We start from the raw sequence: 18,695 nt of genomic DNA on the forward strand, positions 1-18,695 counted from the left end.
TTTGCTGTACACTACTCAAGTAACACAAAGTAAATTCATCCAATAACATTTATTAGAGTACAGATTGTAGTATATGAATTGAGAAACAATAACGATTATTCTTATGGGGGAAGAATTGAGTTTGAAACTGCGAAATGCAGAACTGCACTCTAAATTCATCAACATAATTGCAGAAAATGTTTTTTTTGTTCATACAAAATAAGTGAAACAAATTACATGAAATAAAACAAAATAAAACAGATTACATCTGTCAATTTATTTAATCTGAAACAGAGTGCATGGGGTAAACAAGGTGTTCTAAAAAAATTATGTTAAACTACATACAATGTTAACACATTCAATACAAATATACACTACTTGGAGTTAAACTTGATTTAAACTCCTTTGTCTGTGATAACAAAATAGTTTCTCCCTTTCTGTGTGATGGATGAGAGAAGAGGGGTGACTGGGGTTGACGCCATACCTGTCGAACACAAGCACAAGCAATTACTGAGGGGATTCGTTTTTGCCAGCCCTGTTCACGGGGTAGGCTGAGTTTGCACAGGGTTAAAAGTGATTGCATTCGTTTTTTTAAACTGGGCATCATGAGCCGGGTTCCCTGCATGAAACAAAAGTGATGTAACACATGGAGTAATGAGTTAGGATTTCATGTTCACATGCAAAAGTGTTTGCTATTGATAAAAACACATACATCACTATCTACCTTTGCAAAGAACAATAGTTTGAAAATGTCTGAATGATCCATCATGCTGCCATGTTGACAATTTGACCAGGTTGCACATATTACTGTTAGATTATTAAACTATTACAGACTACAAAGGGAAGCACAGCCGCGAGCTGCCCAGTGACACAAGACTTCCAGACGAGCTAAACCACTTCTATGCTTGCTTCGAGGCAAGCAACACTGAAGCATGCATGAGAGCACTAGCTGTTCCAGATGACTATGTGATCACGCTCTCCGTAGCCGATGTGAGTAAGACTTTTAAGCAGGTCAACATTCACAAGGTCGCAGGGCCAGACGGATTACCAGGACGTGTACTCCGAGCATGTGCTGACCAACTGGCAAGTGTCTTCACTGACATTTTCAACATGTCCCTGACTGAGTCTGTAATACCAACATGTTTCAAACAGACCACCATAGTCCCCGTGCCCAAGGACTCTAAGATAACCTGCCTAAATGACTACCGACCCGTAGCACTGACGTCTGTAGCCATGAAGTGCTTTGAAAGGCTGGTCATGGTTCACATCAACACCATTATCCCAGAAACCCTAGACCCACTCCAATTTGCATACCGCCCCAACAGATCCACAGATGATGCAATCTCTATTGCACTCCACACTGCCCTTTCCCACCTGGACAAGAGGAACACCTACGTGAGAATGCTATTCATTGACACACCAAGACAGTCGTGAAGAGGGCACGACAAAGCCTATTCCCCCTCAGGAGACTGAAAAGATTTGGCATGGGTCCTCAGATCCTCAAAAAATTATACAGCTGCACCATCGAGAGCATCCTGACTGGTTGCATCACCGCCTAGTATGGCAACTGCTTGGCCTCCGACCGCAAGGCACTACAGAGGGTAGTGCGTACGGCCCAGTACATCACTGGGGCCAAGCTTCCTGCCATCCAGGACCTCTATACCAGGCGGTGTCAGAGGAAGGCCCTCAAAATTGTCAAAGACTCCAGCCACCCTAGTCATAGACTGTTCTCTCTGCTACCGCACGGCAAGCGGTACCGGAGTGCCAAGTCTAGGTCCAAAAGACTTCTCAACAGCTTCTACCCCCAAGCCATAATACTCCTGAACAGCTAATCATGGCTACCCGGACTATTTGCACTGCCCCCCCACCCCATATTTTTACGCTGCTGCTACTCTGTTAATTATTTATGCATAGTCACTTTAACTCTACCCACATGTACATATTACTTCAACTACCTCAACTAGCCGGTGCCCCCGCACATTGACTCTGCACAGGTACCCCCCTGTATATATAGCCTCCCTACTGTTATTTTACTTCTGCTCTTTTTTTCTCAACACTTTTTTGTTGTTTTATTCTACTTTTTTATTAAAAATAAATGCACTGTTGGTTAAGGGCTGTAAGTAAGCATTTCACTGTAATGTCTGCACCTGTTGTATTCGGTGCATGTGGCCAACAAAATTTGATTTGATTTGAGCAGGGTGCTCCGCCCTCACCGGTTTTAGCCGGTCATGTAACTGGCCATAGCCTAGTTCACCCCGGTTCAGTCTAATCGAATCCACTCATTTAATAGCAGACCCTCCGAATCAAATAGTCTTTGGATGAAAAACATCAAACAACTCAGCACATCTGTCTGGAGAATGAGATGGACACAGTGAAAGTCTGTCATGGTTCCTCTGCCCCCTTGTGGCCATGGACATAATTGAATAAAGAAGTGGAGCTACGTATGAGCAGTTAACTAACTAAAACCACATTAAATAAAACGTTCTAATGCTGAGCATTCACCTGGAAGACTTGACTTCTCAACCTGAGGGTATGGAACAGACTGCAGAGAGAGAGAGCTATTGTTCATCATTTGGTGTCTCTGCAGCTCTAACTAGAAGATGTGGCTCTTCCATATTGACAGAGATTAAAGGGGATATTAAACAAAGCCCAGCCCCAGACATATAGATACTGTACCTGAGGACACACAGTGCCTGAGTGACTCTAGGAGGTTGGTGCTGGCAAACTCCACCACTCCTCTGAAGGGCTCTTCTCTGCCTGTCAACGTCTTGTTAGAGTTATCTCGGAACTTGGTCTCCAGCTAAGAAGAGAGCAGAATACATTGTCACACACAGCACAGCAGGCACATGAGAAGAAAGCTTTTCGTAAACAACCATAGTTCAACTTCTTGCACCCTGTAGACAGCTTTTTGCAGTTGAGGCAGTGTCCCATCGCCGAAGGCCTCACAGGCCATCTGAAGTCGGTTCTCTGTATTCTCAGCCTGTTCTTTCTCTATATTGGGGTCTAATATGAGAAAATAGAATGTCAGTGAAACATAAACTAAGTCAATATTCTATTGATATCTAATTAGTTGTGGTTGTCACCATGATTATGTTCATGTATACATTACAATTGTATTTTATAAGCAGACAACAAAACATACTTCTAGGGACAGGATTCTTTTCCTGGAGAGGTTTTGAATGTTTGGTGGGGAACACCTACGAATGAAGGAAGAGGTGCAGAACACAGAATCTCGTTAGTTAGTTCTATAGGCTTTCCTTGTTAGCAGTAAGCAGTGGGATGGTCATGAAAAGGGCTTTTATATGGCCTGTGTCCCTTCACAGCACCAAGGCCTACCTGTTGGTACTGCCTCATCAGTAGATCTCTGATGGCGGCGAGGTTCCGTCCACTGAGTTGAGCATCCTTCATAGAGCCATATCTGGTGGCCAGAACCAAGGCCTGTAGGACAGAACTCAGTCTGTTAAACAGGCGATACAGACCATAGAAACAGATTTCAAAGCATTGCAATATGACGTTATGAATCACCTCGGGGGCAATTCAGAAAGCATCCTTGCCTGGTTTAAAAGAGGCTTATGCTTCGAAGTTAAGCCGGTCACAAAGACATAAGGGGTCTGAAGATGGTGGACAATGTATGTGGGTTTAAGGTGGTTAGGCTTTGTGAAGTTGTCCCCCCAGGCAATACGTATCCATATGGCCTCATCTGTGTGTTTCTTTATTTTAATAGACACCTTTGAAGGAAAGACAAATACAGGCATTGACTAAGAGATGGCACACACAAGCACAGCAATTGAGGGACATTACATTATGTCAATTTTAAGGAATGTTAGTTTTCTGTCTTTTCTACCAAGCATATAAAAGCTTAAAAGCCGGAAAGCATACATACATGGCTGATGAGCTCTGTGAGGTTGGCCTTGAATTGTTCTTTGAACTGTGTCAGCTCAATGGATGGTGCATCCTCTGTGAAGAAAAATATAATGAAATGAACAGTAGTGCTGATTAGGCTACCTCTAATACCTTCGAACTCTAATATTGATTAGGGTACATTTTTAAATGACAACTTTGTGAGTGTCAGTAAAAGCACCAGATACTAAATGTACAGCAAGGTATTAGAGACTCTCATTTACCCTCTGCATCAAGGAGCTGGAAGCCATGCCACATTCCCTGGTTCGGATTCTCAATGATATCTGGAAAGCATTGGTGAAATGTATTATCTATTACTGACAACTAAGTAGACCATTAGCTACTGAGGGGTAAATTAGTTAATTCACGCTGTCAGATAACACTTACAGATCATTTCAAGTTCTGTGATGTGTTTCACTGTCAAGCCCTTCTCCTGGGAAACATAAAAGTAGAATGTATCAGAAAGGTTGATTGTATAACAACAAAAAATGTCCCAATATGATAGGCATGATTAAATTTAGCACACGATGAACTGTTAAGGAGAGCTAGATTAAACTAATAAGCAGTGGTGTAAAGTCCTTAAGTAGAAATACTTTAAAGTACTACTTAAGTCGTTTTTTGGGTATCTGTACTTTACTTTACTATTTATATTTTTGACAACTTTTACATTTCCTTCACTACATTCCTAAAGAAAAGAATGTACTTTTTACTCCATACATTTTCGCTGACACCCAAAAGTACTAGTTACATTTTGAATGCTTAGCAGGACAGGAAGATGGTCTAATTCACGCACTTATCAAGAGAACCTCCCTGGCATCTCTACTGCCTCTGATCTGACGGACTCACTAAACACAAGTGCTTCCTTTGTAAATTATGTCTGAGTGTTGGAGTATCCCCTGGCTATCCATAAATAACAAAAACAAGAAAATGGTGCCGTCTGGTTTGCTTAATATAAGGAATTTGAAATGATTTATACTTTTACTTTTGATACTTAAGTATATTTTAGCAATTACATTTACTTTTGATACTTAAGTATATTTAAAACCAAATACTTTTAGACTTTTACTTTTCAAGTAGTATTTTACTGGATGACTTTCACTTTTATTTGAGTCATTTTCTATTAAGGTATCTTTACTTTTACTCAAGTATGACAATAGGGTACTTTTTCCACCACTGCTAACAAGTTAGCTAAAGAGAACATCACATCATTAGAAAGCTAGTTAGATAGATAACTAAATAGTTAAGTAGCTACATCTACCTCACAGAGAGCCAGTAAATGTTCCGTCAACACCCATTTTGGTTGTGTGAAGTCCAGCGAATGCAGGTCCTCCCTTGATAGATGAGCCCACTTGCTAAGCATTGTCTGGAGCATTTGAGAAGGGATTCGTCGTATCATACGTTGTAATATACGCTTTGTAGAGTCATCCATGCTTAAAATATATGCTTTAACAAATACAACTCTTAAAACGCATTAGCAAGCTAACAACAGACACACAAATCCAAAACAAACCGCCGAACAAGAGTCAACCAATCGGAATAACTTAGTGTGTCAGACTTCCTGTTTCGTCATTTCCTCTTAAAATAACGTTTCCCATATATTCACATGCGTTAGAGATGTTTAGAGGTTATTAAATGGGGTTTAAGATCGGCCTAAATTAAACCAAAAACGTTCAAAAACAAAATAAATAGAAACTAAGATCTGGGATTTTGTAAATGTATTGTCTTTCCACTGCCCGATGCGATGGCGCCGTCTGCTGGAGCGGCATAGATGCACAGTGTTTAGGATTAACTACATATAATGATGTAGCTATGATGCATACATTGAGATATGTAAATAAAATGTGTTTTATGTTCCAGTTGTGCAATGATTGGATTTATTTGCTGTGTGCACGTTGAGTGAGTACCCGCCCACATGTAAGCAACAATTAATATGATTGGACCACCATCCAACGGGAGCAAGTGTTGATTTGCTGCTGTAATGTCAATCAGGTTACCATTTCCCACAGAGTGTACTGTCCTTGCTGTTACGAAAGGGTGAGACAAGTGTAGCTAGCTAGCGTGCTATCAGCATGTCCTCCCTTTATCAATAAATAACTAGGTTTACAATTGAATGATATGTCTGAAATGTTAAACACATTTTCAAAGATTTGTACTGTAGCTAGCTAGATGTAAATACATCGACAGTAACCTGGCAGTAATAGGAGTTAAACAAGGGGTTGAAATAACGTTACATTTGCCCTTAAGTGGTATATCTCGCTAGCCATTGGCAGCTAGCTACATTTGGTCAACTTGCTATCAACGAGATATTATATTCCTGGAATATTGATATCCTAATGATATCCCACCTGAACTGGTAATATCTTTATTCAACTAGCTACCTTATTCTATTCAAAGCTTTTAAGGTAATTCCAGTCTATTTTGGTGGCTACTATACTAGCTACCAGTGTGTGAGTTGTACTGTAGCTAGAACAGTCTGTATCTAACTAGCTAGCATAATTCAATTTAACCATTTTTGTTTCCTTGGCCCATTTGCCGCAAACACATTTGAGTCTATTTCAACAGGTCTCTGAATATGTAACAAAGTCCATCTCTAAACAACCACAACTTTATGACTGTTAACAACAACGCTGCCAACTACTAGCCTATTTGTTAAAGTAGAGGCTGAAATCCCATTTTATTTTTATTTTTTAGTCATTTTAGCAGACGCTCTTATCCAGAGCGACTTACAGTTGGTGAGTGCATATATTTTGGCAATCACAGCTTTGAGATTCATCTGGATGAAAGGATGGGCTCTTATGACAATAGCCACTCCTCATTGTGTCTGGTACTCTGTCTGTCCTTCATACACCCACACAGGCAAAACTATCCATGTCTTTACCTGGGCTTGTATTAGTTTTAACCTGCCCACCTGTGTTTTACACCTGTCTTCTCTCTCATTACAGGTAAGTGTAAACAGAAAACGGATAATCAACATGAGTTTGCAGGATGGAGAGGGACTGGGTGGATGGAGTATCCTTAGAGTAGACACTCGTTACAGAAACCCAAATAGGAATTTTAAGCATACATTGTAGTCACAAACATGGTTGGTATTGTTTGTTTGTCTTTCCAGGATTGTTTGAGTGGTAAGCCCTTAACTCAGAATGCACCCTGATCTGTCGCCTCACCTGCACACGGACGAGTGCAACATACTGATAAACCTGCTGAAGCAGTGCCACATGGAGGTAAGATATTGTATACTTACCTGAGAACCATAGACTGGGTCATTCCATGTCATTTCAGCAAGCCATGACACCCACCGTCTCAGGTTGTTCTGAAATTGCTTCTGTAGTTAGAACCAGATAAGATTAGCATTCCTGAAACATTATTTTGTTGAAATTTAATTTGATCTCTGAGAAATTAAGCTAATTGAATGCTCCTAAATAGGCCCTTTTAATTTATAGGATTCACATAATATTCAACAAATATAGTACCCAACATCCAATTTGGATCAAACTTCTCCTACCATTGCTTAAGGCATAAGGAATCCAAGAAAGTGGTCAAAAGCCACCCATGGACCCACCACACCCCAGGCCAACCCCACCCCAACAACCAGTATACACTATCAGATTTCTGTGTCTCACAAGTAGTATGGAGCTGTGGCTTGGAGTATTGCTACTTCACCCTTTGTATTATATTCCCTGTGAATTTGGTGATGGTTTTTCCCCGTTTAGAGAAGTTATCCATTGAAGTCGCTTGCATTATTTAGCATAAATTCGTGTCAAAGTACCAGGTTTTGCCCACAAGATGCCGCTGTACCTGCTACTGCCACCACACCCTTTTATCCGTTTTGCTGGTCTCTTGTGGTTCTGATCAAAGGCTCAGTGCAGTCAAAGACGTGATTTTCCTGTGTTTTATATATATATTTCCACACTGAGGTTGGAATAATACTGTGAAATTGTGAAACAAATGATAATGCCCTTTTAGTGTAAGAGCTGTTTGAAAAGCCCGCCTGATATTTCAGCTTGTTTTGGTGGGATGGAGTTTTAAGAAAGAGTTCCAAACCTCTCTGCCAATAACAGCTAGTTTTTCCCTCTCCACATAGACCACTACCAGACAGTCCTAGCTAAATTCTGGCTTGAGAAAGTGCTCTTTGCTAAGAAGCTATTTTTGTTTCATTTTGACCATTTGAATGGAAAACAACCACAGTAAGGTACTTAATTGGTACCCAGAAATTATTTAATATTGATATAAAAACAGCTGCATTGGACCTTTAAATGGATCACAACATTTTCTTTGGAATTTAGGGTTGAAAACCAATAGCTTTTGCTCATGGTGAAAATAAATAGTGTGGTCTAGCCAGTCCTCCATGAAAGCAATTCAGTTTGTCCTTCTTTTAGCAACCTAATGCTTCAACCCAACTCACCTTGAATAGTCCAACAAATGGCAGCTCTCTGAGAGGGCTATCCGTATGTAGCAATTCTCATATGAACACTTTTCCACAAGCCCAAAACTTGGGTTAGTGACTAAAATGTTATGACAACCCTAATAAAATAATACAATTATAAGCCATTGCATGGTAGTCATGTTTTAAAATAACATTATTAGAAAACATCTCTATGTAGTGTGATTAGTGACATTTACCATTAAACCCAACCCAATACCATTACCAATGCAAAAACACTATACAGTGTGTGTTTGGGTAAACCACTATACAGTGTGTGTTTGGGTAAACCACTATACAGTGTGTGTTTGGATAAACCACTATACAGTGTGTGTCTCCCGAGTGGCGCAGTGGTCTAAGGCACTGCATTGCAGTGCTAGCTGTGCCACTGGTTCGAATCCAGGCTCTGTCGTAGCCGGCAGCGACCGGGAGACCCAATTGGCCCAGCGTTGTCCAGGGTAGGGGAGGGAATGGCTGGCAGGGATGTAGCTCAGTTGGTAGAGCATGACGTTTGCAACGCCAGGGTTGTGGGTTCGATTCCCACGGGGGGCCAGTGTCACGAACCGGCTCAAGTTCGTAACAAAAGGGAGACACGTGGAGACAAGGAATACTTAAAGTATATATTTATTAACTAAAGTAAACTAACTCAAATAACAATGGGGTGTGTAATCAGTAATCAGTAGTGTGAGTGTTTGCTTGCATAAATGTAATATGGAAAAGTGTTGAGAGGTGCCAAAGCAAACAACCAAAAAGGCCACAAAAATACCACAACCAAAGTCAAAGTATCTGCCTGGAGAGAGTCTCCTTCATGAATGTGGAAGAGGTCAATTTATGCTGGGACACACCCGGCCCAGGTGTTTCCCATGTAGCTGACGACCCTCCCAACTCCGCCCACCGGCATCCTAATAAGGAAACAAGAGCAAAGAGAGAATACGGCAGACAGAGTGGGAGGGTCGTCACACCAGTATGAAAAATAAGAAAATAATGTATGCACTAACTGTAAGTCGCTCTGGATAAGAGCGTCTGCTAAATGACTAAAATGTAATGTAAATGTAAAATGTGTTTGGGTAAACCACTATACGGTGTGTGTTTGGGACTTTTACCATTGAAGACCATGAGAGACAGAGTGGGAGGGTCGTCACACCCCCCCCCCCATAAGACCGGGGACCAACAAGGACCCCGGACCAACGTACCAGCCCCTGCGTCCCAAACCGACAAATTGTACATGTTCACACCTCCACTTGCCCCCCCATCATCCTCCTCTCCAGACCTCAGCAACCTTTACACAGGAAGCAACCTTTAAGAGGAAAGAAGAACACAAGACTAGGAAGGGACAAACCGGAAAGATAGAACATGACAAAATCAAACAATGGTCGGTCACATCAATATTCATGAACAGGGCGCACGAGAGAGCGCATCAGCAATCACGTTATCCGTCCCCCGGATGTGCCGCACATCTAGATGGAAGGATTGTAAAAATAAACACCATCTCATTATCCTCTGATTAGGGCACCTCATGGACCTCAAAAAGGTGAGAGGGTTATGGTCGGTGTAGACCACAATAGGTACTACACCCGACCCAACATACACTTCAAAGTGTTGTAGCGCCCATATAAGTGCTAATGCTTATTTTTCAATGACCGAATAGTTCAACTGATAATGGTTAAACTTTTTTGGAAAAGAAACTAACAGGCCTCTCAACCCCAGCCACATCTGCTTGCAGCAAAACTGCACCCGCCCCCACATGACTAGCATCTACCTGCAAGGTAAATGACAAATCCACACGAGGAGCAGCCAGTACCGGAGTTGAAGTAAGCAACCTCTTTGCATCTTCGAAAGCCTGTTGACAATGAGAAGACCATACGTACACAGCCTTAGCTTTCAGCAAATCTGTCAAGGGAGCGACCACAGTAGAGAAGTTCCTACAAAAACCACGATAATACCCAATCATTCCCAAGAAACGCATCAGTTCCTTTTTAGTAGCTGGTAGTGGAAAAGCATCAATAGCTACCACTTTAGCCCGAACAGGACGCACTTCACCCTGCCCAACCACCTTTCCAAGGTATGTAACAGTCGCCTGAGCAAACTCACATTTAGCCAAATTTATCGTGAGGCGACCCGCAGCCAGACGTCCAAACAAGGCTTGAATACGGGACAGATGTTCCTCCCAAGTATCTGCATATATCACTACATCGTCCAGATAAACAGCGCACCCGGCCAGACCAGAGACAACCCTGTTCATAAGTCGCTGAAAAGTGGCAGGCGCATTACGCAGTCCGAAACTCATAACCGAATACGAGTACAGACCAAAAGGTGTAATAAAGGCAGAGATTTCACGTGCCCTACTCGTCAGTGGCACCTGCCAATAGCCCTTTAACAGGTCAAATTTGCTCACAAACTTAGCTGCGCCGACTTGATCAACGCAGTCCTCCATCCGAGGAAGAGGAAATGAATCTGGCTTAGTGACATCGTTTACCTTACGGTAGTCCGTACAAAATCTATTTGTTCCATCCGATTTACTGACCAAGATACAGGGAGAAGCCCAACTGGAGAAAGAAGGCTCTGCTATTTTACTCTCCAGCATGTACCGGACCTCAGCATCCAGACAACGCAGTTTCTCTGAAGAAACTCTATAGAACCGTTGACGAATGGGGTCAGCATCTCCAATGTCAATATCATGTTCTATTAAGTTTGTACATGTAGGTGTATCAGAAAACAACCCTGGAAATCTCAGAATCAAACCAACTATCTCTTTCCGCCCATCAACAGGTAGATGAGTAAGAAGGCTATCTAAAATCTCCAGTGTCTCTGAATTTTTCAATCTACCCTGCAGTATGCAATCGTCGGGACCAGAAACATCTTCCTGCTCCTGCACAGACCTAGCATGACCAGAACTCTTGGAATAAACAGTATCAGCCAAAAGAACAGCCTTACCGTCCTCTGTAGACTCCCACTGTTCAGTCTCAGAGGAACGTGCATAATAGGGTTTTAACAAATTTACATGGCACAGTTGGTGTGCTTTCCTCCGTTCTGGAGTGGCAACTAGATAATTTTGCTCAGTGTACTGGCGCACCACTGTATATGGACCTTGAAACTTGGCTTGAAAAGGAGAACCAACAATTGGCAGCAGAGCCAGAACCTGATCACCTGGACTAAAGTGACGAGGCTCAGCTCGGCGATCATATATGCTCTTCATCCTGTCCTGTGAAGATGATAGCTTCTCTTTAGCCATTTCACCAGCGGCATACAAGCGTCGCCGAAAATCACACACATATGATAACAGGGACTGAGGAGGCTCGGGAGACTTCCAGTCATCCTGGAGAACAGATAAAAGCCCACGCACCCGATGTCCAAACACTAGGTCATTTGGGCTAAAACCCGTGCTCTCCTGTGAAACCTCCCTAGCAGCTAACAATAACCAAGGCAACCCCTCCTCCCAATCCTTTTCCATCTCAGTACAATAAGCTCTCAACAAAGACTTAAGTGTTTGATGGAAACGTTCCAGTGCTCCTTGACTTTGGGCATGATAGGCGCTAGACAAGTTGTGTTTAATATGGAGTTGTTGGAGAACCTGACCAAAGAGATTAGAGGTGAAATTAGATCCTTGATCACTTTGAATGACCTTAGGGATTCCAAACAGTGAGAGAAACTGAGTCAAAGCTTTTAACACAGCCTTAGTCGTGATAGACCGGAGAGGATAGGCAGCAGGAAACCTAGTGGTCTGACACATCACAGTCAACAAATAATTACTACCCTTTCTAGAACGAGGCAGAGGACCAACACAATCAATAATCAAATACTCAAAAGGTTTACTGAGTACAGGAATAGGGAACAGTGGTACCGGCTTAATAGCTTGATTAGGTTTACCAGTTAATTGACAGGTGTGACAAGTTTTGATGAAATCAGAAACATCCCTCTTTAATCTTGGCCAAAAGAAATGTCGTAATATACGATTGTAGGTTTTTCTCACACCCATATGCCCAGCAACGTCATTGTGAGAAGTTGTTAGCGCCAACTCACGAAGCTTAACTGGTACCACCACCTGACTAATCGCCTCCCCCAGAAAACAACTATCATGAGACATTCACTTTCTCATCAGGACCTCTTCTTGGAGAAAATAGCCCTGTGCGACATCTCCCAACTGTTCCACAGGCACAATTTGGTCCCGCAACTCTTCTAATGTAGGGTCAGTCCGTTGCGCCTCGATTAAATCGGAGCGGGATATAGATAACGGGATAACAGGGAAAACAGTAACAGACTTCTTTGTGGTATTCTCGTTAGCCAGCTCCGTGACCAGGTCGTCATGGATCATAGAACGCGTCACTGCACACGCAGAAAACACCTCTGGGAAATTCTGCGCACTCTCATCAGGAATCCCTACAATTGACGGCTTAGTGGAAACCACTAAAGATGGAAACGCGATAGGCCACACACGCTCCCCAGCCAAGTTATTTCCAAGGATCACGTCAATACCCTCAATAGGCAATGAAGGACGCACCCCCACAACAACCTCACCTTTCACCAGTCCACAATCCAACATCAGTTTATGCAATGGAACTGACAGAGTGTTCAAACCTATTCCCCTAATTAGAACACTATTCCCCGAATCAGTCTCCGCAGAGAAGGGTAACACAGATTCCAACACAAATGATTCAGAGGCACCTGTGTCTCTTAGGATCTTTACTGGCACTAGGTTCTTACTTCCTACCATAGACACAAAACCCTCCGTAACGAAAGGTAAATAGTCGGGATCAATATAACCTTTCACCTGGCTCTGGGCATGAGACAATGCGTCAGGAGTGAACTGATGTGGAACAGGCGCTGCTAACGCTGCAGGCCTCGATTTACCATAAGCACCTGTACTGAATTTACCCCTAGACCTAAGAAGCGGACATTCATTTTTCCAATGACCTAATTCTTGACAGTAGTGACACTCTTGACCAACGTCAGTTTTACCACGGGTATCAGGCTCAACCCTAGTTGAATGAAACTCTGCCCGGGAACCGAAGTATCTCGGCGAGCGAGGCCCAAATCTCTGCGAACGCCCCCACTCACGCCGAATACGGGGTTCTGCAAAAACATTTTTGTGAGTCAACACATATTCATCTGCCAAAACCGCAGCTTCAGCGACAGTCTTTATTTTTCGTTCGTTAATGTACGTCGCTATACGATCAGGGATTTTGTCCTTAAATTGTTCTAACATAATCAGATCACACAGCCCTTGGAAAGTCATAACTGCAGAGGCAGAACACCAGCGATTGAACTGTGAAGATAATATTCGCGCAAATTCAACATGAGTCTGCTGATCATCCCTTTTTAAAGTTCTAAATTGTTGGCGGTAAGCCTCAGGGACCAATTCATAACTCTGTAACACAGCCGTTTTAACCTTCTCATAACTAACACTGTCTGCTACACTAAGAGCTGAATATGCTTCTTGCGCTTTACCAGTCAGCACACACTGCAACATCAAAGTGCGATCAGAATCAGGCCAACTCCTAGCGTCAGCAACACGCTCAAACAACGAAAAGAATGTCTCCGGGTCCTTTTCATTAAACTGGGGCAACAACCGTAAATTCCCAACAATATCAAATGTGTCTGGATTACGACCAAAAGAGGAACGACCCCTAGGTAACTCTGGGTCACCTTCCCAGAGCAAACTCTCCCCTGAGAGCTTTCCTTCCCTAACCAACTCTAGTCGCTCATGTTGCAGCTTGATTTTAGCACGCTCCATATCCTGTTTAAATTCCAATTCCCTTTCATATTTTACACGATCATGCTCCATTTTAGCTCTTTGTCCATTTTGTTCATGCTCTAGCTGTAACAGAAGCAGTTCTTTCTGCTGTTCAAAAAGAAGACTACTATGACTAACCGATGGAGCGGTCATTGTAACATATCGGGGAGACAATGTGTCCTCAGCAGAGGCTGCCCCAGTGGTAACATCCAGAATACCACTCTCCATCAAATTGGCCTTCAATATTAACCTAATAGAATTTTTTTGGCGTTTATCACTAATTTCAACCTTGTAGTGTTCAGCAACCTTCAACAGCTGTTCTTTAGTACATAATTCTAACAGTTCTTCTGATGGAAAGCGAATGAACTCGTCTACATTAGACGCCATAATCAGGAAGAAAAAAAAATATATATATATATATATCATAATAATCTTGCTCAACCCCTCTGCTGAGCACACCAGACACAAGAGAAATGACAATCACACCGAGCACCACAGAAGAGAGCTGGGATATGGAGCTTCCCCATAACCTACAATAACTCAACCCTAGTCTTCGTGTGGATTCGCGGTGGGTAATTACGCACTGTAGCCCGCTGGCAAGGAATTAAACCCCCCAGCACGCTGGTAGATTCCACCAAGCCACGGATGTGCCCCCGAGACAACTGCTCAGTCCACAGACACCACACAAAAATAACAAACATTTAACCATGCCCAACGTATCCCAAAACAAAACACGTCACTAAGCCTATCAGGGGAAAAATCTATAGCTCCGGGTAGAAAATGTCACTACCCTACCCAATCTCCCACTGAGGTACACAGCCGTTTGTACTCACCTCCTCAGACCGATGCCCCAACAGCGAGTAGAGCAAGAGTTTCCAGGCTGGGCAGGGACTGGAAACTAACCAATGTACTCTCTCCAACGCAGTACACAACCCAAAGGAAACCAATACTGGGCCTATCAAACTCAAACAAACTAACAAAATTTACAACAAAAAAAAACTACAGAATTGGACATTAACTCCACGTTCTCCCAAACACAACCAGTTCAAGATCCCGGACGAGCCCCCACTTGTCACGAACCGGCTCAAGTTCGTAACAAAAGGGAGACACGTGGAGACAAGGAATACTTAAAGTATATATTTATTAACTAAAGTAAACTAACTCAAATAACAATGGGGGGTGTAATCAGTAATCAGTAGTGTGAGTGTTTGCTTGCATAAATGTAATATGGAAAAGTGTTGAGAGGTGCCAAAGCGAACAACCAAAAAGGCCACAAAAATACCACAACCAAAGTCAAAGTATCTGCCTGGAGAGAGTCTCCTTCATGAATGTGGAAGAGGTCCATTTATGCTGGGACACACCCGGCCCAGGTGTTTCCCATGTAGCTGACGACCCTCCCAACTCCGCCCACCGGCATCCTAATAAGGAAACAAGAGCAAAGAGAGAATACGGCAGACAGAGTGGGAGGGTCGTCACACCAGTATGAAAAATAAGAAAATAATGTATGCACTAACTGTAAGTCGCTCTGGATAAGAGCGTCTGCTAAATGACTAAAATGTAATGTAAATGTAAAATGTGTTTGGGTAAACCACTATACGGTGTGTGTTTGGGACTTTTACCATTGAAGACCATGAGACCATAACATTTAAACAATTAGATCTGCTGTAGCCTAATGGTTTGCTTGTTCTCCAGGAATGGTCTAACTAACCCAGACCTTTTTTGAAGGGAATAAATCACACACCGAGGGGCCGTTTCCTGGACACAAATTAAGACTAAGAGAAGGACAAACGGAATTGCTTTCATGGAGGACTGGCTTGAATTGTGAGGATGACCATACAATTTATTTTCAACATGAGCAAAATATATTGGTTTTCTACCCAAAGTTGCAAAGAACATGTTGTGATCGATTTAATAAACACATGAGACCAGCAAAACGGATAAAAGGGTGTGGTGACAGTAGCAGGAACAGCGGCATCTAGTGGGCAAAACCTGGTACTTTGACACTAATGTATGTTAAATAATGCAAGCGACTTCAATGGCTAATTTCTCTGAATGGGAGAAAAAAAAACATCACAGGGAATACATTACAAAGGTTGAAGAAGCAATACTCCAAGCATGAGCTCCATACTACTTGTCAGACATAGAGAACTGATACTGTATACTGGTTGTTGGGGTGGAATTGACGTGGGGGGTCCGTGGGTGTCTTTTGATAATTGTATTGGATTTCTCATGTCTTACTCATTGCTAGGAAGAGTTATGGTCCAAATTGGATGTTAGGTACTATACTGAACAAAAATATAAACACAACATGCAACAATTTCATCGATTTTACTGAGTTACAGTTCATAATTTATAAGGAAATCATTCAATTGAAATAAATTCATTAGGCCCTAATCTATGGGTTTCACATGAATGGGCAGGGGCACAGCCATGGGTGGGCCTGGGAGGGCATAGGCCCTCCCACTGGGGAGCCAGGACCAGCCAATCAGAATGAGTTTTTCACCACAAAAGGGCTTTATTACAGACAGAAATACTTCTCAGTTTCATCAGCTGTCCGGGTGGCTGGTCTCAGACGATGCCGCAGGTGAAGAACCGGATGTGGAGGTCCTGGGCTGGCATGGTTACACGTGGTCTGCGGTTGTGAGGCTGGTTGGAAGTACTGCCAAATTCTCTAAAACGACGTTGGAGGCGGCTTATGGTAGAGAAATGAACATTAAATTCTCTGGCAACAGCTTTGGTGGACATTCCTGCACTCAGCATGCCAATTGCACACACCCTCAAAACTTGACATCTGTGGCATTGTGTTGTGTGACAAAAATTGTGCTGTGGCCTTTTATTGTCCCCAGCACAAGGTGCACCTGTGTAATGATCATGCCGTTTAATCAGCTTCTTGAAATGCCACACCTTTCAGGTGGATGGATTATCTTGGCAAAGGAGCAAAACACGCTCTTTGTGCAAATGGAACATTTCTGTGATCTTTTATTTCACCTCATGAAACATGGGACCAACACTTTACATGTTGCGTGTTTATTATTGTTCAGTATACATTTACTGAAGAATATATTAATCCTATAAATTAAAATGGCCAATTAGGGTGGAATCAATTAGCTTAATTTCTCAGAGATCACATTATATTTCAACAAAGTCATGTTTCAGGAGTGCTAATCTAACCTGTTTCTAACTACAGAAACGACTTCAGAACAATCTTAGATGGTGGGTGTCAATCCTCTTTCTTGTGCTTTTTGAGGTGGAATTTCTCAACTGGTCTAAGAACATGTCCCACATAGACCTCCATCTGAAAGATCTACTGTATTGCTCTACACTGTAGCTGTTCTGAACTAATGTATAGGAGCAGTCAAGTATAGCTACACTCTTATCTGTCAAAAACATGTCATTAATGCCTCATCCTCAGCACAATGTCAAGAAGTTCTTTGGCCATTGCAATGATATGGACCGTGCCATGAGGGCTTGTTTGAAGGACGAGGTGAGGACTACCAGCAATTTGGTTTTAATTCAAAAGGGATGCCTCACCAGATGACTACTATTGTCATATTTCATTGATGGGAGCACTTTGGTATTTTCGACAATGTGTGTGTGTTTCTCTTTCTGATCAACAGCGAATTGCAAAGAGGGAGAAAAGCAAACAGCATGCTAAAGAGATGAGACAGAGGCTGAAAGACGGCCCTAAGGAGGACTTCTGAGTTGCAGAACTGGCTGAGCCAATGCTCCAGGAAGGGGCACAGGGACTGGGTATTGGATGACTGGGGACTTACGGGGGCCTACCTTACTGCCTGGACATCTGGCCACAAGAGATCTCTCATAATGTCAGTTTAAGTATGTGTGTTGAATAGTGTTGGGTGGGGTGGATTGTCATAGACAGTGGTGGATGATGGAGAGAGAAAGGGTCCTGTGATCATTTCGCTACTCTGTGTTCAGAGCTCATATGGGGGGTCTGTTTCGAGGACTGCTACCCCATCCCCATGCAATCATGGTTGATTGCATATTGAAAGTGGTTAACAAAATAATTGTTTTAAATTGTCTGCGTTTCTGTCTGGGGGATGACAATGTAGAATGAACACTGTATTCCTATTGAATAAAGTGTACCAAAACACAGAATTGCCTTGATGTTATTTTCATATGGGTAGTCAACAGATGCTTTACTTATATGTGAAAGCTCCAAGCTCACAGGACATTTCATTCATTTACAAATGTATCAGTGTCATGCTCACAGTCTTATCAACCCAAGTCCTCAACGGACGCTTAAGAGGGTTGTTCATATCCAGCTTCCATTCAGCCTGAACAATCTACTGCATGTGTTATCACAGTAAATAAGGCCTTTTCAAAGCAGGCCGTTTTGACTCACCTGAGGGCTATTCTCTGCTGTGGTCGATTGTTATTGGTCTGGCACTTCAGTCAAACGAACAGTCTGGCTCCCACCCAGTGTGTGTGTGTGTGTGTCCGAACACAGAGGGGAAGCATCTGGACATCCATAAGCTCAGTGGATCTTCCAGAGAAACATACTACAATGACCATCTATACAGCAGTTAGCACTAGGAATACCATGCACTTTGTAAATGTTAATTGATCATTAGATCTTAATTATGCATAATTACATGCTACAGAGACAAAGCCATGGTTGGTATTGCCTAAATGTTGAATGAATGC

At 42.5% G+C, this 18,695-nt stretch overlaps 2 protein-coding genes across 3 annotated transcripts; one reads left to right on the plus strand and one right to left on the minus strand.

Annotated features, from left to right (window-relative positions):
• Positions 1 to 32: 32 nt before the first annotated feature.
• LOC311127112 (centromere protein N-like) lies at positions 33 to 5,402 on the minus strand. The gene is made up of 10 exons (XM_084158875.1): positions 5,138 to 5,402; positions 4,267 to 4,312; positions 4,104 to 4,163; positions 3,863 to 3,936; positions 3,534 to 3,707; positions 3,316 to 3,417; positions 3,122 to 3,176; positions 2,873 to 2,982; positions 2,656 to 2,779; positions 33 to 463 (listed from the first exon to the last, which is right to left on the minus strand). Exons 1-10 carry the CDS (start codon positions 5,306 to 5,308, stop codon positions 375 to 377), a joined length of 1,005 nt encoding a protein of 334 aa, XP_084015001.1. The 5' UTR covers positions 5,309 to 5,402; the 3' UTR covers positions 33 to 374.
• Positions 5,403 to 5,899: 497 nt separating this feature from the next.
• LOC311128277 (COX assembly mitochondrial protein 2 homolog) lies at positions 5,900 to 18,146 on the plus strand. Of its 2 annotated transcripts, none has more exons than XM_084160338.1 (4): positions 5,900 to 6,232; positions 6,822 to 7,100; positions 17,443 to 17,514; positions 17,648 to 18,146. In XM_084160338.1, the coding sequence occupies exons 2-4, from the start codon at positions 7,020 to 7,022 to the stop codon at positions 17,729 to 17,731; spliced, it is 237 nt and encodes a 78-aa protein (XP_084016464.1). In that variant the 5' UTR covers positions 5,900 to 6,232; positions 6,822 to 7,019; the 3' UTR covers positions 17,732 to 18,146. The 2 variants fall into 2 exon arrangements, with proteins under 2 accessions (XP_084016464.1, XP_084016463.1); XM_084160337.1 differs by having other exon boundaries at positions 6,989 to 7,100.
• Positions 18,147 to 18,695: the final 549 nt, after the last annotated feature.

The sequence above is a fragment of the Coregonus lavaretus genome, assembly GCF_964263955.1.
Source record: "Coregonus lavaretus genome assembly, chromosome: 4".
Lineage (NCBI taxonomy): Eukaryota > Metazoa > Chordata > Actinopteri > Salmoniformes > Salmonidae > Coregonus > Coregonus lavaretus.